The sequence below is a fragment of the Macaca nemestrina genome, chromosome 5, assembly GCF_043159975.1.
Source record: "Macaca nemestrina isolate mMacNem1 chromosome 5, mMacNem.hap1, whole genome shotgun sequence".
Classification (NCBI taxonomy): Eukaryota; Metazoa; Chordata; class Mammalia; order Primates; family Cercopithecidae; genus Macaca; species Macaca nemestrina.
This window is the reverse complement of record NC_092129.1, coordinates 158214185-158241512: the sequence shown is the minus strand read 5'-3', so window position 1 is coordinate 158241512 and position 27328 is coordinate 158214185. Positions and strand designations below refer to the sequence as shown.

At 37.0% G+C, this 27328-nt stretch overlaps 1 protein-coding gene across 3 annotated transcripts; it reads right to left on the bottom strand.

Moving 5' to 3' along the window:
- Nucleotides 1-70: 70 nt before the first annotated feature.
- Nucleotides 71-27249, bottom strand: LOC105482566 (solute carrier family 17 member 3). Of its 3 annotated transcripts, none has more exons than XM_011742745.3 (13): nucleotides 27119-27249; nucleotides 23165-23288; nucleotides 17157-17368; nucleotides 16720-16953; nucleotides 16548-16635; nucleotides 10109-10195; nucleotides 6066-6184; nucleotides 5767-5928; nucleotides 5355-5484; nucleotides 5112-5259; nucleotides 4682-4772; nucleotides 583-719; nucleotides 71-501 (listed from the first exon to the last, which is right to left on the bottom strand). In XM_011742745.3, exons 2-12 carry the CDS (start codon nucleotides 23253-23255, stop codon nucleotides 585-587), a joined length of 1497 nt encoding a protein of 498 aa, XP_011741047.1. In that variant the 5' UTR covers nucleotides 23256-23288; nucleotides 27119-27249; the 3' UTR covers nucleotides 71-501; nucleotides 583-584. The 3 variants fall into 3 exon arrangements, with proteins under 3 accessions (XP_011741047.1, XP_011741046.1, XP_011741048.1); XM_011742744.3 differs by lacking the exon at nucleotides 27119-27249 and adding an exon at nucleotides 26506-26651 and having other exon boundaries at nucleotides 290-501; XM_011742746.3 differs by lacking the exons at nucleotides 5355-5484; nucleotides 27119-27249 and adding an exon at nucleotides 26506-26652 and having other exon boundaries at nucleotides 290-501; nucleotides 5112-5207; nucleotides 5837-5928.
- Between the last annotated feature and the right edge of the window lie 79 nt (nucleotides 27250-27328).

Sequence of the window (27328 nt, the reverse complement as noted above, 5' to 3'; positions counted from 1 at the left end):
CAAAAATCTAGCAGAAGCCAGTGGACAAGGGAGTACAGGATACAATCCATATGGGTCAGCCTCTTGGAGCCTGAGCAGCATGGAGATAAATGGAGGACACACAGGGAAGAGCACATGGACAATACCCAACCCAATAAATAGAAAGTAGTATTAATTTCCACAAACAGGAAAAATCATTGCCCTAGTGAGGTTGTCACCCTGGATTAAAAGTTTTAAAACATTGTTTCTTGTATCCAGTACTGGAATCTAACATACAGCAAGCCCTCTTAATCCATTGTTAATTCTATGAAGATGACAACTGCATTCTTAGTTATCATTTTATTTGAATTTTTATTCATCTTACATTCATCTCAAAAAAAGATCTGAACAAAATAACGAACTGGTCTTATAATTGAAAAGAGCCACAGGAAACAAAATTCTTTTCACTGATATTTTCATCGCGGAAGCCTTCTATTTTATGCCACACGGTGCCTAATGACTTTTCCATCCAAGGTGGGATAACTAAGAAAGGAAAATGACATAGAATTTAAAACTTCAGCTGCTTCTATGGCTATAACCATACATAAAATCATTATCCTTTACCTTCACAAACGAGTGAGTTTTCTCTCTTTAGCCCAGTCTTGGACATCTGCTTCTCCAAATATGAGGTAGAAGATTAGTCCTGACAGGTTAATGGCAAACAGCAAAAAGAAGACATTCCTCCACCCAAACTCAGGGTCCTGGAGACACAAAATCCCGAGTCTGTATTACCCCTTTCATATTTTTCTATGAAACATATTAATAGTTCAGATGACAACATTCACTGCTGTGTTTCCATGTAGAAATTCATTTCTTGAAAGTGACTCGATAGTTAAATGGAAAGGATTTCAAAATACATTCAGAGTGTTCTTCATAAAGGGTATTTGGGGAACTTTGTGGTTAACCTAGATAAATGCATTTGTCACTATTTATCCAAGTGCCGTACATGTTCTCTTTTGCATGAATCTTGACTATGTAAGCTATGCTGAGAATCCTTTCAAGATTCTTCTTATGTTGTGCTGGAATTGTGAGAAGATTATGGGCTTTTGAGCTATACATGTTTAAGTTTGAAGAATTCTGATTGTTCATCCTCAATGTGGAAAGACTTATGCTAACAGATTTTCAGCTTAATTGTTAGGAAATGAAAATAATAACATTTCATTTTCACAATTTATGTGAGAATCAATAGTTAAATGAGTTTACTGCATATGAAATACCTATACATACATCACACACTTAATGTTTGCTTTCATTATCGCCTTTTTGGCATGATTATGCAAATGAAAATTTTTAAATGTATAATTATTTATAATTTTCTAGAAATTTTGCTTTTTAAATCAATTAAATTTTAAAAGGAACTATTTTATCACTATTTGAAATAGATAACCAGAATTACTTGCCTTTAATGAAAAGCAACCATAATGAATGCAATGAAACCAAAACACTGTTATTCTAGTGAAAAGAAAACAATGTTCATAGCAGCCTTATTGATAATAGCCAAAAACTGGAAACAAGTCAAATGTTCATAAGAGTACAATAGATAAATTGTGATTAGCCACACAATGAGACACTACACAGCAATATAAAAGAACAAACTATTATAACATCCACCAGATGAATCTCAAACACATGATGGACGAAAGAAGCTAGGGTATGTACTGTATGATTCCATTTCTATGAAACGCAAGAATGGGAAAATATAATCTATGAAAACAGAAGTCAAGGTAATTAGTTACAACTAGGAGGGGTACTGACTGGAAAGGAGCACAAAATAACCATCTGGGTAATGGAAATATTCTTTTCTTTTCTTTCTTTTTTTTTTTTTGTTTTGAGACAGAGTCTCACTTTGTTGCCCCGGCTGGAGTGCAGTGGCGCAATCTGGGCTCACTGCAGTCTCCACCTCCCGGGTTCAAGCAATTCTCCTGCCTCAGCCTCCTGAGTAGCTGGGACTACAGGCGCGCACCACCATGTCTGGATAATTTTTTTGTATTTTTAGTAGAGACGGGGTTTCATCGTGTTGGCCAGGATGGTCTTGATCTCCTGACCTCGTGATCCACCCGCCTCGGCCTCCCAAAGTGCTAGGATTACAAGCGTGAGCCACTGCGCCCGGCCGGAAATATTCTTTTCTAAAAAAAAAAAAGAAAAACTTTTACGTTCAGAGGCACATATGCAGGTGTGTTATATAGGTAAACTCATGTAATGGGGGGTTGTTGTACAGATAATTCATCACCCAGGTACTAAGCCTAGTCTCCAGTAGTTTTTTTTTTTTTTTTTTCTGACTCTTTCCCTCCTCCCACCCTTCACTCTCAAGTAAGATCCAGTGTCTGTTGTTCCCCTCCTTGTGTCCATGAATTCTCATCCTTTGTCTTTTACTTATAAGTGAGAACATGTGGTATTTGGTTTTCTGTTCCTGTGTTAGTTTGCTAAGGATAATGGCCTCCAGCACCATCCATTTTCCTGCAAAAGATATGATCTCATTCTGCATAGTATTTGATGGTGTATATGTACCATATTTTCTTTATCCAATCTGTCATTGATGGCCATTTATGTTGATTCCATGTCTTTTCTATTGTGAATAGTGCTGCAAAGAACGTAAGTGTTCATGTGTCTTTATGGTAAAACAATTTACATTCTTTTGGGTATATATCCAGTAAAGGAATTGCTGGGTAGAATGGAAGATCTGTTTTTAGCTCTTTGAGGAATCGCCACACTGCTTTCCGCAATGGTTGAACTGATTTACACTCCCACCAACAGTGTGTAAGTGTTCCCTTTCCTCTGTAACCTCTCCAGCATTTTTTATTTTTTGTCTTTTTAATAATAGATATTCTGACTGCTGTGAGATGATCTCATTTTGGTTTTGATTTGCATGTCTCTAATGATCAGTGATATTTAGCTTTTTTCATACCTTTGTTGGCTGCATATATGTCTTCTTTTTAAAAATTTTTATTTTATTTTATTATTGTTTTTTAAATTTTTTTATTTCCATAGGTTTTTGGGGAACAGGTGATATTTGGTTACATGAGTAAGTTCTTTAGTGGTGATATGTGAGATTTTGGTGCACCCATCACCCAATCAGTATACACTGAACCTGATTTGTAGTCTTTTAACCCTTATCCTCTTCCCACACCTTCACCCTGAGTCCTCAGAGTCCATTGTGTCACTCGTATGCCTTCGCATCCTCATAGTTTAGTTCTCACTTATAAGTGAGAATGTGTGATGTTTGGTTTTCCATTCCTGAGTTACTTCACTTAGAATAATAATCTCCAATCCCATCAGATTGCTGTGAATGCCATTAATCCATTCCTTTTTATGGCTGAGTAGTATTCCATCATATATATATATCATATATTTATGTATACACCACAGTTTCTTTATCCACTCATTGATTGGTGGGCATTTGGGTTGGTTGCATATTTTTGCAATTGTGAATTGTGCTGCCATAAACGTGTGTGCAACTATCTTTTTTGTATAATGACTTCTTTTCTCTGGGTAGATACCCAGTAGTGGGATGGCTGGATCAAACAATAGTTCTACTTTTAGTTTTTTAAGGAATATCCACACTGTTTTCCATGCTGGTTGTACTAGTTTACATTCCTACCAACAGTGTAGAAGTGTTCCCTGTTCACCACATCCAGGCCAACATCTATTATTTTTTGATTTTTTTATTATGGACAACCTTGCAGGAGTAAGGTAATATTGCATTGTGGTTTTGATTTGCATTTCCCTGCTCATTAGTGATGCTGAGCATTTTTTCATATCTTTGTTGGACATCTGGTGGGGAAGGAACATCCTATTCAACAAATGGTGCTGGGATAATTGGCAAGCCACATGTAGGAGAATGAAACTGGATTCTCATCTCTCACCTTATACAAAAATCAGCTCAAGATGGATCAAGGACTTAAATCTAAGACCTGAAACTATAAAAATTCTAGAAGATAACATCAGAAAAACCCTTCTAGACATTGGCTTAGGCAAGGATTTCATGACCAAGAACCCAAAAGCAAATGCAATAAAAACAAAAATAAATAGCTGGGACTTAATTAAACTAAAGAGCTTTTGCACAGCAAAAGGAACAGTCAGCAGAATTAACAGACAACCCACAGACTGGGGGAAAATTTTCACAATCTATACGTCTGACAAAGGACTAATATCCAGAATTTACAACAAGCTCAAATAAGTTAGCAAGACAAAAATAAACAGTCCCATCAAAAAGTGGGCTAAAGACATGAATAGACAATTCTCAAAAAAAGAACGTATATGTCTTCTTTTGAAAAGAATCTGTTCATGTTCTTTGATCACTCTTTAAAGGGTTTGTTTGTGTTTCATAAACTTAACTTCCTTGTAGATACTGGATACAAATTAAAAGTATTGCCAGAAACATAGCAGGTTGGCAGTTATGCATGGAATCATTATCCCAAGACACCTATGCAACTGTGTGGTTTCAGTTTCAAAGATAGCAATCGATATTTAGTTCTTTTCTTGAGAATGAACCAGGTTTTAGGTCACCAAAGAAATGATCCTATATTTTTCTTTACCAGGTTCATCTTAATGACAAATTACCCACAATTTAACTTTATTTTTCAATATTTGAATACATGCTATTACCTTTATAAATGGATTTAGCAGAGCATTTTTGGAGTCCTTCATGACAAAAAAATTGTACCTGACTAAGAAGAAATCCACTGACAGTGGGTACAATGACAGGTGCCATGCTCGAAAATCCCCTTGATGCTCCCATGAGAAAACTGGAATGCCTGTGGGTGACAGGAATGTTCCAGTCTAGATCCAGAGATGTTTGACAGTATCCTTCAGCCCTGATCTATGAATGAATCTATAACTCAATTACATTTTACAATTATATTTAGTTATAATTAGACAATTATATCAAAAAGGACTTGCACTATGTATATTCAAGGAGAGGGATGAAGACAAATCAATACCCCTCCCTCAACATCCCTGAAAAAAATGGCCACAGGTCTATCTGTGGTCCTTCCCTATGGTTTATTCATTTCCTAAATTTGGGGATCCCAGAAAGCTGAAAGCTAAATCTTTTAAAGAAAATGTGAAACTGAGAGTGGGGAACAGAGTCCTACCTTGGAGCAATATCTAAGACATTGATATAAATCCCTGACTGACACAATGTGCTTAATGCACATGAGAGCGTCAGCAAGGCAGTTGCTGTGATATAGCTGGAATTGAGGTAGGGCAGAGACACAATGAGTGCTGAAGCAGGAAGATTTCCTAGGGAATGAAGAACAAACAAATTAAACAGTGAGATGCACTCTTTGGCTGTTGTATGCTATGCGAATTATCTGACCCTCAGGCTCTGTTCTTACCTAAAATTGTGGCAATTTTCCTCACAGTGATGAGTCTAAAATTTTTGGTTAGAAGGAAATCTGCTAGATAGCCTCCCACTATGCCTATGACCCAGGCAACAATAAAAGGAAGGGCAGATAGAAGTCCATTCTAAAGAGAAAAGATTGAGTAAATTACCATAATAAAGGCAGTGAGACCACAACTTTTGTTGATAAATTACTACTAATAATACTGACGCTCTGAAATCATACTTTCTTAGGAAAATCAGTAACCTCTTAAATCATACCGCAAAAAAGCTACTGGCATGAATATTAAATATTAGATTATTTTTGGTAATAAGAAATACATTTCTCTAAGTGGAATGATTAGTGAGGGCAGAGTAATTGGTCAGCCATGCAAGCAGGAGAAAGGAAGGGAAGGAAACATACTCACGTCTCTGATGTTAATATGGTACACAGAGCTGATGTAAGTTGGTATGTATACAACCATTGTGCTAACTAACCATTGATGGCTGAAACAGCCTAAACATATGGACCAAATGGGTAGAGATCTGAGCACAGCTTTGATGGGAAGAGGCTGCTGAGAAGACCTGACCTGAAAACAAATTTACTGTCAGAATGGCAAATCCAAGAGATACTCACACACTTAGTCACCCTTAAAAATACAGATATAAGGTCTCAAGAAAATTCAGATACAAGGTCTCAGGAAAGTGTTGGTGTCTTTGTATGTACCTGCTGTTTCAAGGAGGATGTGATGTATTCTTTTTCTGAGGTGCTTATCCATGGATAGGAAGTGGGGTCATCATAAATCACAATAAACCAGAGAAGGCAGCAGACACAGCCAACACCTCCTGTAGGCACAGGGTACATTTGGTAAATGGGCTGTTTTCTGCTTTTTGGGTGAATTTCTTTTAGTTGGGATATTTTCTGACATAAGTTCTAGGAAAAGCTCATGTTCATTATATCCCTTTTCCATTTCTTAAACAATTCGCCCATTTTACATTTCCTGTTTATTTGTGTGTGTGTGGAAATTACAGAGCCTAGAAGTGGCACTATACTTGATATCTCAATATTTTTAATATTAGCCATTCTGATAGGTATGTAGAGATACCTCATGGTTTTTATTTGTATTTCTTAAATAACTGAGGATGAGTTGAGCATCTTTTCATGTGCCTATTTTCCCTCTATCTATCTTTTTTTGGTGAAGGGTTTTTGCCCAATTTGTTTTTGGTTTTTTTATTATTGAGTTTTGAGAATTATTTACTCATTCTGAATAAAAGTCCTTATTATACATGTGTTTTGCAATTATTTTCTCCTGGGATCAGCTTGTCTTTTTATTATCCTAACAATGCTTTTTGATGAGGATACATTTTTAACTTTGATGAAATCCAATTTATCAATTAATTTTATGAATCATGCTTTTGGTGTCATATTTAGGAAATCATTGCTTAAATAAGAAAGATTATCTCCTATGTCTTCTTCTAGAAGGATAATTTCAGGTTTTATATTTAGGTCTGGGATTCATTTTGGTTTAGTTTTTATATATGATCCAAGGTATGGATGGAAGTTCATTTTTTTTGCATGTGGATATCCAATTTTTGAGCACTTTCTGTTAAAGAGACTATCCTTTATATATTGAACTTTTCTCAGAGATCAGTTCAGTTTACTTTATATGAAGTAAATAGAATCATGAGTCTATGATTCTATTTTGTTCCACTGATCTATTTGCCAGTCTTTATGCCAGTACCACACTGTCTTAAAGACTATAACTTTATAATATGTCTTGACATCAGGTAATGTTAGTCCTACAACTTTGTAGTTTATTTTCAAAGGTGTTTGGCTATTCTAGAATCTTTGCATTTCCATAAAAATGTAGTTTTCAGTGCACAGCCCTCACATCTCTTGGCAGGTTTTATCCCTATGTTGAATATATTTTATGCCATTGAAAATGGTACTGTTCTCTTTAATTGACATTTCTAATTATTTCAGTTTTTCTACATCTGAAAATATCTCTATTTTGCATTTGTTTTTGAAACAGTTTTTTTCATTGGGTCTAGAATTCTAGGTTGACAGATTTTTTTCTTTTCTTTTTTTTTTTTTTTTTGGTTTGTTTTCTTGCACTACTTTAAAGATGTTGTTCCACTGCCTTCTCTCTTGCACTGCTTCTAACAGGAAGGAATGCTGCATTCAGCATTATCTTTGCTCCTCTCTCTATAACACATCTTTTAGCTTTGGCTACTCTAAGATTTTCTTTTTATTTCTGGTTTTGAGTCATTTGATTAGAATGTAACTTGATGTAGTTTTCTTCATGTTTCTTGTGCTTGAGGTTCATTGACCTTTTTGGATCTGTGAATTTATAGTTTTCATCCAATTTGGAAAATTTTTGGCCATTGTTTCTTCAAATATTTTTGAGAAATGTTGTTGTTGTTCTCCCATCCTACTCCTCTATTTTGGACACTCCACAACTTACTAATGTTCTCATTTTAATATTATAATTTTCTCTGTGTCGTGCATTTTGAATGATTTATATTGCTGTTTTTAAGTTCATTAATCTTTCATTTTATTGTATCTAATCTGTCATTAACTCCATTCAGTGCATTTTTCATCTCAGATATTGTACTTTTCATCTCTATAAGTTTTATTGGGTCTTCTTTATATTTACTATGCCTCCACTTAACTTTCTGAACATACAGACTTATGCTATAATATAGCTATAGTAACTATTTCAATGCCCTTGTTTACTAATTCTAAAATCTCTGTCAGCTCTGGGTTAGTTTTGATCAGTTCATTATTCTCTTCCTTATAAGTTGTATTTTTCTGCTTTTCTTCACGTCTGGTAATCTATGGTTGGAGCCAGACATTATGAATTATATCCTGCTGGGTGCCAGAGAGTTTTGTATTCCTATAAATCTGTTTAAGCTTTGTTTTGGGGTATGATTAAGTTATGTGGAAATAGTTTGCCCCTTTTAGGTCTTGCCATCACCATTTGTTAAAGAGATCCACAGCAGTACTCCCTCTAAGGCTAATAATTTCTCACTACTGAGGAATAACATTTATGAGTATTCCATCCAATGACCCATGAATTATGATTTTTTCAGTCTGTCTTATGAAAATGGGTACTATCTCTGATTCTCTGTGAGTGCAGGCACTGTCTTCAGTCTTCACCAATGATTTTCCCCTGCCTACATTAAAGTCCTCTTTTTCATTCTTGATATTGGTTATTTTTCTTTCATTTCTCTCTCTCTCTCTTTGTTTCTCTCTCTTTCTCTCTCTCTCTCTCTCCATCTGGCTAAAGATTAGTCAATGCTATTGGTCTTTTCAAATAACCAATTTTAGATTGAACACAACCTCTTTTTTGGTTTAAATCCATTAATTTATACATGTACTTTTGTTATTTTCTTCCTTCAGTTTGATTTAGGTTTACTTAAATCTTCTTTTTCTAGTTATTTTAAGACATAAGCTTAGATCATTAATTTGAGAACCATCTTTTCTAATATAAACATTTAATGTTAAAAGTTTCTCTCTAAGCATTGTTTTAATTACATCCTACAAAATTTGAGATATTGATTTTTCATTTTCATTCAATTCAATTAAAAACTTTCCCTTGTGTCTTTTTCTTTAACTCATTGGAAGTATGTTGCTAACTTTTTAAATATTTGTGGTATTTCCAGAGGCTTTCTGTTACTATTTCTAGTTTAATTCTATTATGTTCAAAGAAAATATTTTCTATCATTTTAACTCATTTAAATTTGTTCAATCTCATTTTTGTAGGCCATAAATTGTCTATCCTGGTGAATGTTTGAAGCACACTTGAAAACAGTAAGTACTCTACTGTTGTTGAATAAAATGTACTTAATCTGTGTTCTTATTCTATTGATTATTGAGAGAAGAATATTGAGGCCTCCATCTTTAATTGTGGATTTGTCAATTTCTCCTTACTCTTCGATCAGTTTTTGCTTCATGTATTGTGAAGCTCTGTCATTAGGTAGTATGTACATTTCAGATTATTATGTCTTCTTGTGAATTGGTAATATTCCTTGTTCTGAAGCCATTCTTGTCTGATATTAATATATCCCCCCAGTTTTCTCATGATTAATGTTTCCATGGTAACTAACATCTTTGTTCCCTGGACTCTGTACAGTCCCAAGAACCAACAGGACTCTATCTCTGCCCTCAAAGAGCTCACTGCCCAGAAGGGGAGATAAATGTATAAACGAATAAATGCAAACTAATGAAAGCTTTGAAAGTAGAATGTAAAAGCTACTGAAGTGGAAGTTATGGAGGGAGCAGTTCTTTCTTGATTTCTAATAACTAAATGGAAGGCTTTGGGACAAATGCTGAGGTTGGCAAAATTCATCCTCTTGGTGTTTCATGTTTTCTCCTCTCTAAGAAACTTGAGCCTCACTCAGGATGCTTTGCTCCTATGCTTAATCTGAGACAAAACCGAGAGCAGCACCTAACTCTCTGGATTTCTTCCTTCCGTGTCTTACCACTGAACTGCAAGCCTATCCCCTACTGCCTGCAATGGCAGCAGAGTATGCCTGATTACCGTGTGATAATAATACAATATGGTAGGTTAATAGCACTTTATAATAGGCAGGAGAACTTCCAATTTTTTTATGGCATTGGCTAATTATTCCCTTAGATTAAGATATTTTGTTTTCTAGGATTTATCTGTCTTGACTCATTTTGTCTGGAAAACTATACACAAATATACTTACTGAGGAGAATCTTTCTGCATATGAAAGTCTGAGAACTGGGAGATAGTAGCTTACCAAAGATATAGAAGACAAAAGGCCACCCAAGGGTTTCACTAATGAAGCCACCTATGAGGATGGCAGAAAAGCATCCCAGTAACATTCCTGCAAAGAGACAGAAAGTAAGCTGTGGGACTCTAGACTTCTTCCTGGCAAACACATACAGATTGATAGATGACATATTATAGAGCAGTAGCACTAAACCATAAGGAGACGAGCATATTAGAATGCACAAACTTCAAATTTATGATTTAAGAACATATAATTTCATATGTTCTCCTTAGAGCACATTTTTCTGGCAGTTCCCTATAACATAGCAGATGACTGTCATACTTCCTTTCAAGTTCTTGTAATTACACAAGTTATATATGCTTATTGTAAAAGTAAACTACTATAAGGAGCCAAAGTTACTCTCATCTGCCTTCCCAGCCATTCATTCTTCTCTCTAAAATTAACCATTAGTAACAATGTATTATATAATACGTAATTGCATACCTTTTCTTTTCTGTACACATAAATAATATATATCTACACATAGTCATCCTCCTGATAAATGCATTTATGTAGTATGTAGGCAGAAAGATAGATTTTTCTATAAATGTGCTAATAACTCTTTTAACTTGTATAGCTTTTCAGAATGTTCTAATATGGTAGGGCATGTTCCCTTTTTATCACCTTTTCAAACATTTCCAGGTGATTGTATTTTTTATTTTCCAGATGAACATTAATATTAAGCTGTCAAATACTATATATGTGTATAAGTATTATCATTTTTAAAAAAACAGGATCATAATGTTTCTATTGTTTTGGGACTTCACTTTTTATTCAACAATTAGTCTGGTAAGCATTTTTATGTCATTGTAGATTCTACGTAGTTACTCTGAACATAGACATAATTTCTTTCTGTGCAATAGAATATCAGAAGTGGACTTGCCAGGTCAAAGTCTAGATCAAAGGCTATGAGCATTTTAAATTTTGGTAAATACTGACAAAATACCTTACTAGAAGGGTGTACCAAATTAAATTGCCAAAAATCTTGTTTTTTTTTTTTTTCCTCGTCTCTTTGACAGCATTTAATATCCTCAAAGGTTTTTCCTTGTTGTTGTTTCTTGTTTTTTTTTGTTGTTTGAGACAGGGTCTTGCTCTGTCACTCAGGCTGGAGATTTATTACATGGTGCAATCACAGATTACTGTAATCTCAAACTCCCATGCTCAAGCAATCCTTCCACCTCAACCTCCAAGTAATGGAAAGACAGGTGCATGTCACCACACTTGGCTAACTTAAAAAAATTCTTTATAGAGATGGGAATCTTGCTATGTTACTCAGGCTGGCCTCAAACTCCTGACCTCAAGTAATCCTTCCATCTTGGCCTCCCAAAGCACTGGATTATAGGCATGAGCCATCATGCCTATAAAAGGTTTTTTTTTTTTTTCATTTTTACATTTTATTTTTTATTTATTATACTTTAAGTTCTAGGGTATATGTGCACAAAGTGCAGGTTTGTTACATATGCATACATGTGCCATGTTGGTGTGCTGCACCCATTAACTCGTCATTTACATTAGGTATATCAAAGTTTTTAAAAATTGCCTTTCCGGCCCGGTGCAGTGGCTCACGCTTGTAATCCCAGCACTTTGGGAGGCCGAGGCAGGCAAATCAGGAGGTCAGGAGTTCGAGACCAGCCTGCCAACATGGTGAAATCCTGCCTCTACTAAAAATACAAAAACTTAGCTGGGTGTTGTGGGGGATGCCTGTAATCCCAGGTACTCGGGAGGCTGAGGCAGGGGAATCGCTTGAACCCAGGAGGCGGAGGTTGCAGTGAGCCGAGATCGCGCCACTGCACTCCAGCCTGGGCGACAGAGTGAGACTCCGTCTCAGGAAAAAAAAAATTATTTTTCCAATATTAATGAAAAAGAGAGCTGGGAGTGGTGGCTGATGCCTGTAATCCCAGCACTTTGGGAGGCTGAGGTGGGAAGATCAGTTGAGGCCAGGAGTTCAAGTCCAGCCTGGGCAATAAGTAATATCCTGTCTCTACAAAAAACAAAAAGTAAAAAATTATCCAAGCATGGTGGTGTCTGACTGTAGTTTTAGCTATTCAGGAATCTGATGCAGGAGAATCACTAGAGCCTAGGAGTTCAAGGCTGCAGTGAGCTGAGATCATGCCACTGCACTCTAGCCTGGGTGGCAAAGGGAGACCTTACTTCCAAAAAAAAGAATAAATAATAAAGAGTACCCCATTTTAATTTCCTTTTTCATAGTAAAGTTGCACATTTTTTTCTATCTTTAGCTATCATTTTTTATTTCTTCTGTGAACTGTCTGTTCATAATCTTCTTATCTTTGTTTCTTTTGCTTGTTTAATTTTCCCTTAATTTACAGAATCTTTATGTATTGTGAATGATCCTTTGCCTGTATGCTGGCTGCAATTATCCTCCCATCTTTAACCTTTTTAATGTTGTGTTTTGTAATTCAGCTGTAAGTTTTTACGAAGCCGGATCTCTGATTCTCCTCTATAATGACCGCTACATTTATTCTTTAGTTTAGAAGATCTTTTCCCACCTCATAACATTAAAAAAAAAAAAAAAAAGTCTCTTATTTACTTGTGTTGCCTCATTTAAGCACTAGTAGTCAGATTTATAATTGAGTAAATAGAGAGAAAACTTAAATAACTTGCCAAAGGTCACATTGTTAATAACGGGAAGTTGGTGTTGGAAATGAGACTGCCTGACCCCAGGCCACAGATACATGGAGATGGAAAACAGCACCTTTTTCTACCACTAAGTCTACCAAATTTGCATCTTTTCCTTGAACTCTCTGCCTTTGCTTTGACTATAATGGGGAACAGGTTCCTGCATTTCATCCATCCAAAGCCAGGTCCCTTCTTATCCTCTGGACCCCGTCTCCTCCAATCTACCCCAGGCTTGGACTCCTAAGAGTATGCATTCTCTCCCTGCATCCTCACTTCCCTCTTCAACTCTTGAATCTTTCCCATCCACATGCAAATATAGCTTCCTGTGGCTCATGCTAAAAACAAAACAAACCCTTCAGAACCCCCTCCATGCACTTTGACATTTCTCTGCCTCTCTTCAAGGCAAAACTTCCCAAAAGGCTGTGCTAACTGTCTCCATTCTCTTTCTTCTTGTTCTTTTCTCAGCCGATTCCCAACACACCTCCATTTTCACTCTCAAAACACTGACATGGTTCTTGTTAAGATTTTTTGTGACTTCCATCCTGCTGGACTCATGGCCACTTGCTCAAGCCCAGCAGCGTGTGGTACAGTTGGCCGTTTACCTCTGACTGACTGTTGTCTTGCGGCATCTGTCACACACACCTACCTTGTTTTCCCACTGCCTCATGGGAAGTTTCTCAGAACTTTTGCTGGCCTGTCATTCTCTTCTAAGGCCTGAATGCTGGAAGGCCTCACAGCTATTCCCTTGGTTTTGTCCTCTTCTCCATCTATGTTCTTTCTCTACGTGGTCTTGTCCAGGACCAGGGTTTTAAATCCTATTTCTATTGAAATACTGAGGAATTTTCAGTATGTCCTGTTTTTTCTCATATCGCTACCAAATTCCAAACTATAAACCAATCTCCATTCAGATGCCTAACAGCTCATGGCTAATACTTGATTTACATTGACTTATTTAATGCTTAAATACACACACACAAATACATATACATACATTCGCATCTACCATAGGTTGATATCACATGTATCAACCTGTGTGTGAGCTGTATCGTATATACGTTCATAACTAAAGTGTATTTGTTTTGTTTTTATGTTTTGGGCTTCATTAAAGTTGTATCATCCAGGATGTCTTTTTCTAAGACACTGTAATGTGTTTGCTGTATTATATGAGAATATTCATTTCTACCATAGAAAATAAATAAATTCACCTTATAAGAGATTATTCAAATGTCATAAGATGTGTTGGGTATTGATTATAACAAAGTCAGTAATTTGAGAGATAGACAAAATTCATAAACTATGTAAATTAAAGATAAATAATTTACTAAGAATACCATGTTTATCTTTGAACATAGATATAAAGGGATATGAAGACTAAGAGACAAATAATATTAGTCAGGCAATGATTTTAAACATGAGTCTCTGAACATTCATGGAGGTTTAGAGGCACTCAATCAGGGAAGCACTGAAGCTTGTGAAATTCAAATGTAGCCATCTCTTCCCAACTCTTCATTCAGTGACTTGACTGAATCTTGAAATCAGCTATGGTGGGAGTTTTTAGAGCACAGAAACTGATAAATACTATAAATGAGCTTACTTTCTCCCCTAAAAAGCCTGTTTAACAGCACAGCACTGCTGACTCAATATTTGTCCGGGCCTAATTCAGCACCCACTGGAGATACCCATTCTGTCTCCACGTGCTCAAGAAACACAAAGCCATGGCACTTAGTTCGTTAGGGAATGGACCTGTGGCCAGCAGCACTCATCCTTGTGTTTTTCCCATACAGCAAATGCATGTTATTGGCCCTGATGCCTTTCCTCTAGACACCCCTGTTTGAACCTCAACTCTGGTTCTCAGAACCACACCATCAGTGGTAAGGCTGGTGCAGCAGAAAGACAGAGAAAGAATGTTTGAACACTTGAACATTCTGCACACTTGATTCAGGTCATGCTTCTGCCTGCTTGTACTCTATCTTACATGGGTTAACATATCCCATTTCCACTCCTCCCCCTTACTTTTTACCCTGTGTTTTAAATTGACGTAACACTGCAATTACAGCACCTAATGTGGTCTGTGAGCCTATCTGGTCTATGACCTCTGGGATAGTTTGTCTGGTAGTGTACCTTAGGCTACCAAGGTATCAAGGCATTTTCCTCCATGATAGACGTGCTTTATTCATACAACATTTGTGTTTCTGAGATTAATCTATGTTGTTTCATGCAGCTACAGTTTCTTCATTTTCACTGCTGTATGATATTGCATTATTTTTAGATTTAAAGGTGTTTGGGTTAATTTTTCTTATCACCTATTAAAACCTGCCTTAGATATGAACTACCAGTTCTGTTTGGTCTGCTCAGTCCCTTAAGTTACTAAACTCCTTAAGTGGCTGCAAAGTTTCCTATCTATAATAGGTGCACCTTTTTAGGCTCCCTTAGAAGATACAGTACACCATGTCCTAGAGGCTGGCAATACTTGAGCCCTTCCACTAAAGGCAGGTGCCTTCTGCAGTAGTCCTACGCCAACCTTATGAGCTGAGTAATTCCATCCACCAGTACAGCCTGCAGAGGAGCCCCGGGATAATCAGAAATGGCAGTTTTTATAAGATCTACTGAGGAAAGCAGGCAGGTTCAGCTCACTCCACCTGCTGATGGGATTCTCCAGTGGCTTTCTGTTGGGTGCCTTCAGACAACCATGGGCTCTATGCTCTCTAACCAGGTTGGGAGGCCGGAAAGGATCACCCGCCTGGAGCCTCTGAAAGAGTCCTTCAACACCAAAGATGAGAAAACTTCTGGAACCTGCACCCTTTGTAGGCTACTGAGATTCTTCTAGGTACCGTCATTTGACCTGTTCTGGTTGTTCGATCTCTATATACTCAGAAGTGAGAGGAAAGGGAGTTGCTACTTTCTATAAGATCACTGTCTTCAGTCCAAGTCTTTTAACTTTTCTTTCATGCTTTCCATCTCTTGATTTTCTTGTGCTGTATTCTGAGATAATCCCTCAGTGTGATAAACAAAGTGAATTTTCTTAGTCCAAGTTGCAAATGGCAGAGACTAATCCTCCAGAATTGTGAGGGTTTTAGAGTGTGCTGTTAGTCAGGGTGTGTGTATAGCTTTTTTTCTGGACTTGAAGGGTCCCTGTCTTCTTGGTACTCATAAATTACCAGGAGAGTTACCCTTTTTTTCTCACCTAGCACCCACTGTAGCAATCTCCTGTTTCTTAACCATACACTGTCCATTTTCCACACTTCCCCCGTATAACTTAGACTTCTTCCTCCAGAATATTCATTCAGAGCACAGTGTCCAGGCAGATAATTATCAGAAAGAAGTTCTCAGGACAATTGAGAGCAACTCCAAAGAAGATTAAGTTGAATCTTTACCTTCCAATAAATAATAGTATAAACTCCCAAATGTCAGGAATTAATATATAAAGATAAAGCCATACAAGCTGAAGAAAAAAAAAACATGAACGGAGTTTTTTTATAACCTTTCCATCTATGATTCAAAATCCAATGCCATAAAAATGATCAATTTGACCACATAAAAATGTTTTTTAAATGCTCCAAGTCATAGTGTAGGCAAAGTCATGCCACAAATGACATCTTAGGGAAAATAACTGAAAATCATGTCATAGACAAAGGACCAGTCTTTTTAATTTAAAAATACTTCATTGACATTGAGCAGATGATGAGGAACCATGCAATGAAAAGCTGTCAAGGAACCCAGTGGTAGAATGTTGGATTGTAGTGTTCCCATTTGGAGTACATGACCTTACCTGATAAAGCAATGCTGCAGAGTCTGCTTCGTTCATGTGGAGGGCCCCACTTTTCCCAAATTGCAAACTGACCCCCAATTACTGAGCACTGAAATTAAAATGATTAGAGTTCTTAACGTGTGGTGCCATGTCAAAATTAATATCCAACTCAGATTTATAAAATATTGGGTACCTGGCTTAGGCCCTGGACTATTCGAGTTACAATGAGGAAGACTATTCCAAAGTCAGCAGCCAGAGGGATGCATAGAGTGAGAAATGAAGTTGCAAACAAAGAAATGCCAACCACTCGCTTTGTTCCTACTCTTCCAGCCAAGTATCCACTGGGAGCCATTGTCAGTATGCCACCATAACCAACAGCACCAAAGATGATGCCTTGGATTTGAGGAGACCAGTCATACACAGGAGCCTTAGAGAAACAGAGAATGCTGTAGTAAACCTTACACAAAAAGATTCTCACATACCCTAAAAAGCTTCTTTAGACCTTTTACTTGCTTTCAAATCACTATTTTCTCCATTAAAGTTTTTAAACATACATACTCTAGAAAAATAATTATCCAAGCAAACAAACAGCAAAAAGAAAAGCACAAATTTATATCTTGTGTTGCTTACCTTTGCAGAAAGACTCTCTGGGGCTTTATTTAGGTTACCAAATGAGTCAACAGGCAGTCCCTCAGAGGAGCCATTGAACTGGGATTGAGGGCTTGTGCTGTTGACCATGGCTACCATGGTGATGTTCATGATGACATTTTGTGCTATCGTTGTAAAGTTGCAGAAATGTAAGACAAGGGCTATTCCATAACGAGCAGAACATAAACTTGGAACTGGAAATATTATGACATCATATTAGTGCTTTTTAAAATTGAGCTAGCATTAGTTTTTCACAAGATATGATTTAAAAAGTATCTGATCACCTAAAGATTTAAATCATTACTTAAATGACACTTCTGTTGGCTTTAGGAAAGAAAGATACAAAAGGAGGAGATCACTGAGTTGAGCTAAAGGACGTTTTATACCACAGCTTTGTAGAGCCTAACTTGATCTCAGGGATTCTGTTCATCCTAAAATTTTGTCCCTCCCATTCCTAGGTCATTGTGTTCTACGGTTGATGAACTTACTCACAAGTAAATGCTTATACATATATGTGTGTGTGTGTGTGTGTGTATGTAACACATATATATGAAAGGAAAATATATACATATGAATATGTGCACATATTTAAATTGCTGCATATAATTTATAATATATTACATATAATTTGTATGTATAATTATATATAAATATAAAGCATATAATTTATATATGACATGTATTGTTATACATAATGCACTATATGTTATGTATAATATGCATAAATTTTATGTATGTAAATGAAATGTAAGTTACACTTTGAAGAGAGTTGTCCATTGGTATAGATGTATTCCATTCACATCTTAAAACATTGAAGATATATTTTCACTTAATTTTTGAGATTAAACTCCTAGGAAGATTATCTCATTAGAGAAACTGATGCCCACAAACTATGAAAAAATAAAGTGAAAAATAGTGGAAAAAGAAAGGAGCACAGCATTCAAATAATCTGTATGTGTACAGCTAGGAAAGATGGCAACTTAAATGTAGAAATCTCATTCTCCCTTTTCCATATCCTGGCTAAATTGTCCAAAAAATGTAAAACATAGGGAAATCAGCATTTGTGGTTGAAATTAAAGAACTCTTCAGAAGTTAAAATCCAGGAAAAAAAATCAGTTAGATGAGATTGAATGGTATAAAAGTTTCAAAGGTTAGGTCTCTACTCAACTTCTTTAAAAGTCTTGCAGCATTATATTAAGTGAGTAGAAGGTATCCTGGCAGAACACAACAAACAGTCTAATTTGAAGGGCAAATAAAATGTATGAGCCAAGAAGCCGTATTTATCTGGGCTCAGACTTTTTACACTAGGAATTCAGGCAGAGTAGCTCTTTGAAACTCTCTCCAACCCTTTCACTTTTTTCTGCGTGGGAAGAAAAGGGACTTCGATCAATGAGACTGGGTAAATAAATTGAGCATGTGTAGCTCTGTATCTTCTCCAGCCTGCCTGGAAGCTGTCTACTTTCCTGCCATGCAACTACTTTAGCAGTGCAAGCCTGGGATTGTCCGGTTCACCCTATGCCTGCATGGATACATCTATTCAATGCAACGGAAATAGCAGGGAGCTGGATTGATCACTGTTCTAGACCATGTCCTCCAGTCCAGATTTGACATCTTCAGTCAATCATTGAACAAAACACTTATCAATCACCTACAATACTGGGCCCTAGAAGTGTAGCAGCAAACGTAGCACACAAATAGCCCTGTGTTTGGGGACCTCACATTCCAGAGAGAAGCACAAAATATGAAACACAAACAGTAAATCAAATAATGTGTTAGAAGGTGATAAATGCTGTAGAGAAAATAAAGCAAGAAATGGGGGACATCCCAATGACATACCAGAGAGGTGGTCATGCAGACATCTGGGGAAAGAACATACCAAGTAGAGAGAACAGCCCTGGGGCTGGTTGGAGAGTGCCTGGTATGTTCAAAGAATCAAAAAGAGGGGACTATGACAGAATGGAGTGAGCCAGGGGTACCAGAAGAGATGTTAGGAAAGCTAGATAATGGGGCCTGAATTGTTCAAGATATGTGGGCCGTTGCAGGTACTTTGGCTTTTACTTTGAGTGAGACGGGGGCCACTGGAGGGTTTTCAGCAAAAGTGGAACATGATGTGACTTACATTTTGAAAGGATCTCTTTGGCTGCAGAAATGAGAACAAAACGATAGAGAGGAAGTGCAGTTAGGAAGCTATTGCAATAATTCAGAAGAGAAGTGAAGCTATCTTGGATTAGGGTCATGGCAGTAGCTGAGATGTGGTCAGACCCCAGATAAATCCCAGAGTGGAACAAACACCAAATGAGAGTTTCAGTTTTACAGGTGGGTGGAAGGCAAGGAGAAGGGGAATTGGAGAGCTTGTTGTTCTAAACAACAAGAAGAATGAAGTTCTACTTTCCTAGGAAGAAAGGTCTTTGGAAGGAGCAGGTTTGTAAGGTGGGGTGGTCAAGAGCTTATTACTGGACATGTTAAAACAGAGATGCTTCTTAGGCACCAAAGAGAAGGTGTTGAGCATGTTGGATATACAGTTCTTAAGTTTAGAAGAGAAGTAGGAGTTGAGGCATAACATTGGGAGTTAATAACCTACAGAAGATACTTAAAGCCATAAAACTTGGGGTATGGAAATAAATAGAGAAGAAAACCAAAGACTAACTCTGTGAAAAGGAATGGGTGGTGGGATAAGAAGAAAACCAGAAGAGTGTGGTGTCCTGGAAGCCAAGGGGACAAGAGTTTCAGGGAAGAGGGAGTCAGTAGGTACTTCAGATATTCCTGATAGGTCGTGTAACATGATGTCAAATCCTCACAATAACACTATGAGGCAGCTATTGCTACTATTTTACAGATGAAGAAACACAGGCACAGAGAGACCAGCTCACAATGTAGCTCAGGTGTCTATGCTGTTAACCACTGTAGCACATATGTATGGTGGTTTCTGTTTTGTCCAAGATGACTCCATGAGAATACCTCTGTGATTAATACAATCCATGTGCACCCAGCTGTAGGGTTTATGTGGCTCTGTGATGTGGGATAAAGAGGTGCCGTGAGATTAACAAAGGAGGATTCCCCTTATGGCTATGCTATCTTCTATTGATGGAATACAAGTCTTTGTAGTGAATGAACTCAAATATAACATCTTTGTAAGGGTTTTGTTTTTTTTTAATCTGATTCAGTGCTGGTGGTGACTTCCTCTATCATTCAAATCAACTAATAATTTGTGAGTTTTTGTGGCCTCTGATTTTCTCAAGTTCCTTTGGGATCCTAGGCACCAAAGGCTACCAAAAAGGGTATCAGCAAACCAGGAGACTAATGGCTTACAAATGAGGAAGTTGAACATTTGCCTCATGAGAATGCTGAAAGATTAACTAGAGAGTGTATTTAACAGGTTTAGTCTGGTGCTTGCCAGATGTTAAGTATTTCCTGCAGGCCACTATTTGTATCCTTAAAAGTTATTTTGTCCTGTATCCATTCTGAATGAACACAGTTGTGCCTACTCCAATAGATTGGTGCCAGTGGTGTGCTGTCTGTTAAATTTTTTGTGATCACCCCTAGCTATACGAGAATGTGTGGGTCTGTATGCATGTGAGAAAGTGTAAATTAAGAAGCACCTGAGGATATTCTGTTAAACTACTGGAAGAGGGCACTGACACCATGAAATCATAGGTTTTTGAACGTGAGAGGTTTTATTAATGAATTCAGTACTACTGTACTCAAAATCCAGGAAGCTTGTTTCTTAATTTGATGTGACAGACAGACCTTAAGGTGGCCCCAGTGATTACCACCTCATGGTATTCTCACCTTTATATAATTCCCTTCCCTTTTATGGGGCCAGGAACTTTCACTTGCTTGTATCCAACAGAATATGGCAAAGGTGATGGGATGTCACTCCCATGATTACATTATGTTATATAAGACTCCATCTTAGCAGACTAAAGATAAACACTCTTCATGTGGGCTTGGTGAAGTAAGCAGAAAGTTGGAGAACCTCACATGATAAGGAACCATGAACATCCTCTAAGACCCGAGAATGGCCTTCAGTCAAAATCCAGCAAACAGCCAGAGCCTTCAGTCATACAGTTATAAGAAAATGAATTTTTCCAACTGGAAGTGGGCTCTTCCCTAGTCTATCCTGTAGATGAGAATGCAACTTAACCACTCAATTGTAGCCTTGTGAGACCCAGAGAAGAAGAACCACTTAAGCCAAGCCACGCCTGGAGCTCTGAGCCACAGAAACTGTAAGATAATAAATGTGTGCTGTTTCAGGTTACTATGTTTATGATAATATGCATGCAGAAATAGAAAATGAGTACAGTTGGCAAAAAAATAATAAAGCCTAGTTGAATGACTATACAAGAATTTTGGGGGGTAAGTATTGAAAGATATTTGCATTACAAAATTTATCATGAGAGTAAAATGATAAGACATTATTGTATTGAAGAATAAGAATACTCAGAAAAATATAAGGAACAATAGAAAAACATCCAAAAGAATCATGCAATGTGTAAAGAGTGTTGTGGCAATTAATGAGAGAAAATTAGATCATGTAGTTAGTACTGCTAAGATAATTGGTTACATAAGTGGAAAATACTATTGGTACAATAGCATGTTTTAAATTAAAATAAAGTATAGATATGATACAATAACACTGCATTTTGTCAAACTGAAGGCACCATTGATACATCATTATTTTTGTTCCACTAAAACTCAATTGATCAACCGATTAACAGATCAAACTGAATAGGTCCGAAACTAAACTCTTGAGCCCTACCACCTCAAAACTTCTACCCAGAGTCTTTCCCAGCTCCGTTGATAGAAATCTTATTCTTCCAAACACTTTGCAATCCTTGATCTGGAATGTAGTATTGTCTTCATATTCCAAATGTGTATAGAATCCAACAACTTCTCACAAGGGCCACTGTTATTTTTTGACTAAAAGCTAATTTCATGTGGTTCTAGCTATCAGTATCTCCTGCCTGAATTTTTGCAGTAACCTTCAGCTTGGTTCCTTGCTTCTAATCTATTCTCAATACAGCAGTAGGAGTATCCTCATCATACCATAAATAAAATCACCTCCTCTTCTGCTCAAAATCCTCCCTGTGATTTTATTTTTGTTTGGATTAAAAACTAAGGTCTCTGCAGTGAACAAAGGAAATGAAATATGTAAACTGTTTGCCTCACAATTTTCATTTCTTGGGAATAAACCCTGAAGAAATAATTCCAATGTGGACTAGTGTTGTGTTGAATAATGTTCATTTATCATCATATATATAATAACTTACATACACAGTTCATAAGCATCTAATAACCTAAGTAACATATATAGTTCATATATAGATATAATAGCTGAGTAACAAAAGAAAGTTCCACAAATTAAATATCCAGTCGCAAGAAGGTTTTTCAGCTAAATAATACTTCATCTATTGGCTATGTTGGAATATAATACGTATCCTTTAAGAATCCATATTGCTTTATAAGATTCACAAAGAGATTCACACTTTATGAATCTAATAAATCAATATGGAAAAGTATATGCTGTCGAGTTAAAAAATATACAACACAATACATAAAGTGTAGAACTATGCAAAATGAAGGCAATAAAATTAAATTATAGTCGAATTAAGCTGATGAAAACCTTTTTATTTCTTGTTTTTTGAAGTATCTATAATTGGTTTTTCTTTTTTAAATTAAGCAGTACAGTTACATTTAAAATATTACATGCAATCACAAGCAGGACACACAATCCTATGTGTAGACAATTCATTAGCAATTATCAAGAACGTAAAGATTCGATAGATAAAGATTGAAAGGTAACTGTCAAAAATAAAATGCTTCTTTTTAGTAATATTTATTTCCTTCATATTTGCAAAATATGTTAATTTCACTGGATTTGTAAAAAGAATTAAAGAACGTAAAAATCACAAATTCATTTTTATAGTAATACATTGACAAAAATAATTCACTGTAAAATCCTAAAACCAAGCATTTGAGGTCGAATTTACCTTTCCTGGGGATCAGTACCTCATCCACTTGCATATCTTGTGCATTCTTACTCTCCCTTGCTGTGGGACTCAACTCTGTCTTGGTGGCCATTGTGTTTCTCCTCTCCAGGTGAATGGTTTCCACCTATCAGGGAGACATGTAATTTACATGCATCAGTTGAGAGAAAGGGACTTCCCTTTGAAATATTTAAACCGGGGCACCAAGGAAGCAAAAGCTGGCCCATTCCATCTGGTTGGGGACAGGGAAGTTCATTATCCCTTCTTGGCTCAACACAACAGGCATACTGCACCTAAGGTTTGGAATTGTTTATTTATTAGGATCTAGAGTGCTCTCGGTGTGCCAGCTTATGAGCAATGACTTTGAAGTTAAGTATTCCCAAGTTCAAATTCAGGTTCATGACTTACTGTGCCAAGTGCCACTAGGAGCACATTTGTGTGTTTCAGTTTCCTCATCTGTTGTTAATAACAATAACATCTTCATCAAAAAAATGCTGTCAGCTGAAACAGATTGCATATACCTAGAACATTGCCAGACACCCAGTAAATAAAAGCTGTAGTTCATTGTCATCATCACTGGAGCTACCACAGCAGTGGGTCACCTCAGAGCTATGCTCCTCTGGAATCTTCTACCTGCACCTGAGAACCTGGCTTCTACTGCCCTTGACAACACCCATACTGCTTCCTCATTTGACTCACTGTATCGATGTGTGTCACATAATTGGGGACCAAATTTGCATAATGAGAAGATAACATTCAAATCTCATATTATTATTGTCCATAGGTTGATGATGTGTCTACAGATTTCTAGAAATAACTAACATGGAGATTGTGACCTTTTTGCATATAAGACAACTAAAAAGAACCATTACTGTATTACAATACTAGGATCTTCAATGCCCAAGGAGATTTTTATGTGTTACTATATGTAGAATTGTAATATTTGTGCTATGTTTACTGCTCATATTATTAAATTTGACTCTCTTAAAGAAAACGTCTCAAAATATGTAACTGCTTCTACCACTAATAAACCAAACTTGTCAGCTTAATAAATTAAATCTTCCTAAATATCTAAGCACTAGTACTTAACCAGAACTGGCCTGATATCATTGTTGCAAACTAAGGAATAACTTCTTAGTATCTCTTTATAGTAGAAGTTTTATTATTCAGAGGTATATTTTCACCAAGAGAGGAGGGACATAAGGACATTCCCAAGACCGGGTAATTTATAAAGAAAAAGAGGTGTAATGGACTCACAGTTTCACATGGCTGGGGAGGTCTCACACTCATGGCAAAAGGCAAAGAAACAGCAAAGCTACATCTTACATGGCAGCAAGCAAGAGAGCTTGTGCAGGGGAACTCCCATTTATAAAATCTTCAGCTCTCATGAGACTTCTTCACTACCATGAGAACAGTATAGGGGAAACTGCCCCCATGATTCCTGGCCCCACCTGGCCCCACCTTTGACACTTGACTTTTATGGGGACCACAATTCAAGGTGAGATCTGGGTGGGGACACAGCCAAAACCATATCAGGAATTATAAAATATGTACTCACCTTTCTCCTGGTTTATTTCAATCAGTATAATTATTTTAAAATTTATCCATGTTGTCGTACATATAAAATAGTTCAATCCTTCTAATTACTGAGTAATATTCCACTCCATAGCTGTATCACAATTTGTTCATCCATTTATTTACCTTTTGATTAAAAATTGCGTTGTTTGCAGTTTTTTGCCATTACAAATAAAGCTGCAGCGAAAATTCATGTACAGGTCTTTGTATAGACATGTGCTTTCATTTCTCTTAGATAAACACTTAGAAGTGGAATACCTGGATCATATGATAAGTGTAGTATTAATGTCTCTTCAGATCTTGCCATTGGGCATTCTAATTCCATGGTGTGGCCAGGACATTTTAAAAATAGGTCTTCTGTTTCTAGGGAAATTGCCCTGATTCTATATTCAAAGATTGTCTGGGAGATATTTTACCAAATGACAAAGATGGGTCAAACTGCATTGTTTTGTGCAACTCTGAATTTTTGTGCAACTCTCCCCAATTCTGAATTCAATAATGTCATGATGGTAGCTTGGAATTGGCCATAATAGGAGCTTTAACACCAAAAAAAAAAAAAAAAAAAAAAAAGTCTAAGCTACAAATTTGGGCTTAATTTATTGTTTATGAACTTCCTGGACTTAAGAAATTTATCAAACAATGTTCATCTAAGTGTGTGTGTGGGGGGGCTTGTTTGTATGTGTACACACTACATATCTACATCCACAAAGACACAAAGACACAAACTTACATAAACATATAGAAATAGATATGTAGTATGTATACTACATTCATTACTATATACATATAGTATATATACATTAGTATATGTATATATACATATAGCAATGAATGCTTTTCAGGCATGAAAACCCTGAAACATGAGTCAGACTTCACTTCCCACTGATTTCCTTTGCAATGATGTGACTTCCTCTGCAAAGTATAGCTACTCTTGCTAAGATGACATCCTTCATACCCAGCCCTGCATCTGCATTGTCACTGCCTCTATTCATCAGTATGATCTCCAGTCTCCACAGACAGGTCAAGGTCCCCTGATTTCATACTGATATTCCCATTTGTCTCCTGATTTTTGAAAATATTAATACTTTTTAAAGCTATCTAAGGCTTCACATGACAGTCTACCACCTGCACACAGCTTGTACACCCTATCTCCAAGCGAACCAGTATGTTACATCTTCTCTTGCCAGCAGGTCTGGTCTACCCACCTCACCATGACAGACACCTACTGTCATGGTAACCTCAAAATATTTCACTGACTTAAAACGCTGGATTCAAGCCCTGCTGACCCTTCCCACAACCTGGGGCTGTAACTAGAGGAAAGAGAAGTAATCTAGAGGAAAATTCCAAGGCACCAACTGGTGAGCCAAGAACAGGCTCAAGTAGCACAACACAGAAAATGCAGTCTCATGATCTCTTAAATATGCCTTTCCAATCAGTCTCGTAGCCTTTCTACACCTTGGCTTTACTCCAAGTAAATCCCTTTTGTTTTAACAGTTCTCTTTATTTTCCACTAAAAAACTGTGCTGCTTATCTGGGTCAGAAACTATATATTGCACTCTGAGAAGTTTCTGGTCCAAAGCAGTGTTCATAGAGAACCACACTAAGGATCAGCTTTCAGTAGAGATGATTAGTTTAAAGGCAGGGAGTGTTCTAATAGCATCCTCCCACACATCTGTGAAGTTGCAGCTGCCACAAAAAGTTGTACCTTCTCCATTCTGGCCTTAAGGACTCCCTGATTCCCTCCTTCCCACTGCCTTCAGCTCACCTACCATCTTCTGCTGACCCTGGTGACTGTCCCATTGTCTCATCTCTCCATTTCCTCTTCTATTCCTAGCTGTTTTAGCTTGGTTAAATTTCACACCAACTCACTGGATCTTGATGCAGCATTTCTCCAGATGCTTTCTTGGACCAAAGCCACCCTAGCCATTGGTATAATAGAAATAATTATTATAGTCACTCTTATAAACTACTGCACCAGCCAAGTCTACATCAACTCCAGATGGAGATATTACTGACCCTCTTCCTCCAGGTCACCCAGTTGGTAAATGAAAGAGATGATATTTGTTCACAAGCCAGTCTGACCTGCAACATTTTGCTTTTAAACACCTCACAAGAGTGCCTATTTCTTGGAATTATCTTCCATAGCTGCTACTGTCTCCACTAGCTAGTTTTAAAGCATATGGATAATCAGATACAAAGCTTCGGCTTCCTGCCTCTTCTCCCTCACTTTTGTCAGTCTTGTTAATACGGATTTTTACATTTTTCAATTTAATTTTTATCATATGAGGAAACTTGGGGTTGGGGAGTATATAAAAATTGTCAGTTGTTATACAGAAAAGAGTCTTGGAGGTCTTCATCTCAACACCAAGAGAAGTGACTTACCGACTTAATGTCTGTGGAAGGGCTTCAAGTTGAACCCAGCATTTCCTCCAAGCTTGCTCCCTTGGACTTTTTGGAGTAGAGAGATGAGGATTCTTTGCCACCCTAGGGCTTAAGTTGCTAATCATTAATAAAAGTCATCAAACTACAAAGTTGACTCAGAAGGGCTTCTTGCTAAATAGGCTTTGAAGAAGCATTCAGAAATCCAGCCCA

Excerpts from the sequence above, each read along its gene's own strand:
- LOC105482566 (XM_011742744.3), bottom strand. The coding sequence starts at position 26,544 with ATGAGACAATGGGACAGTCACCAGGGTCAGCAGAAGATG. Across the intron at positions 17,369-23,164 it reads GGTACTGATCCCCAGGAAAG|TTCCAAGTTTATGTTCTGCT; the intron begins GTAAATTCGACC and ends TAATATTTCCAG. Across the intron at positions 10,196-16,547 it reads CTGCAGCATTGCTTTATCAG|GAATGTTACTGGGATGCTTT; the intron begins GTAAGGTCATGT and ends GTCTCTTTGCAG.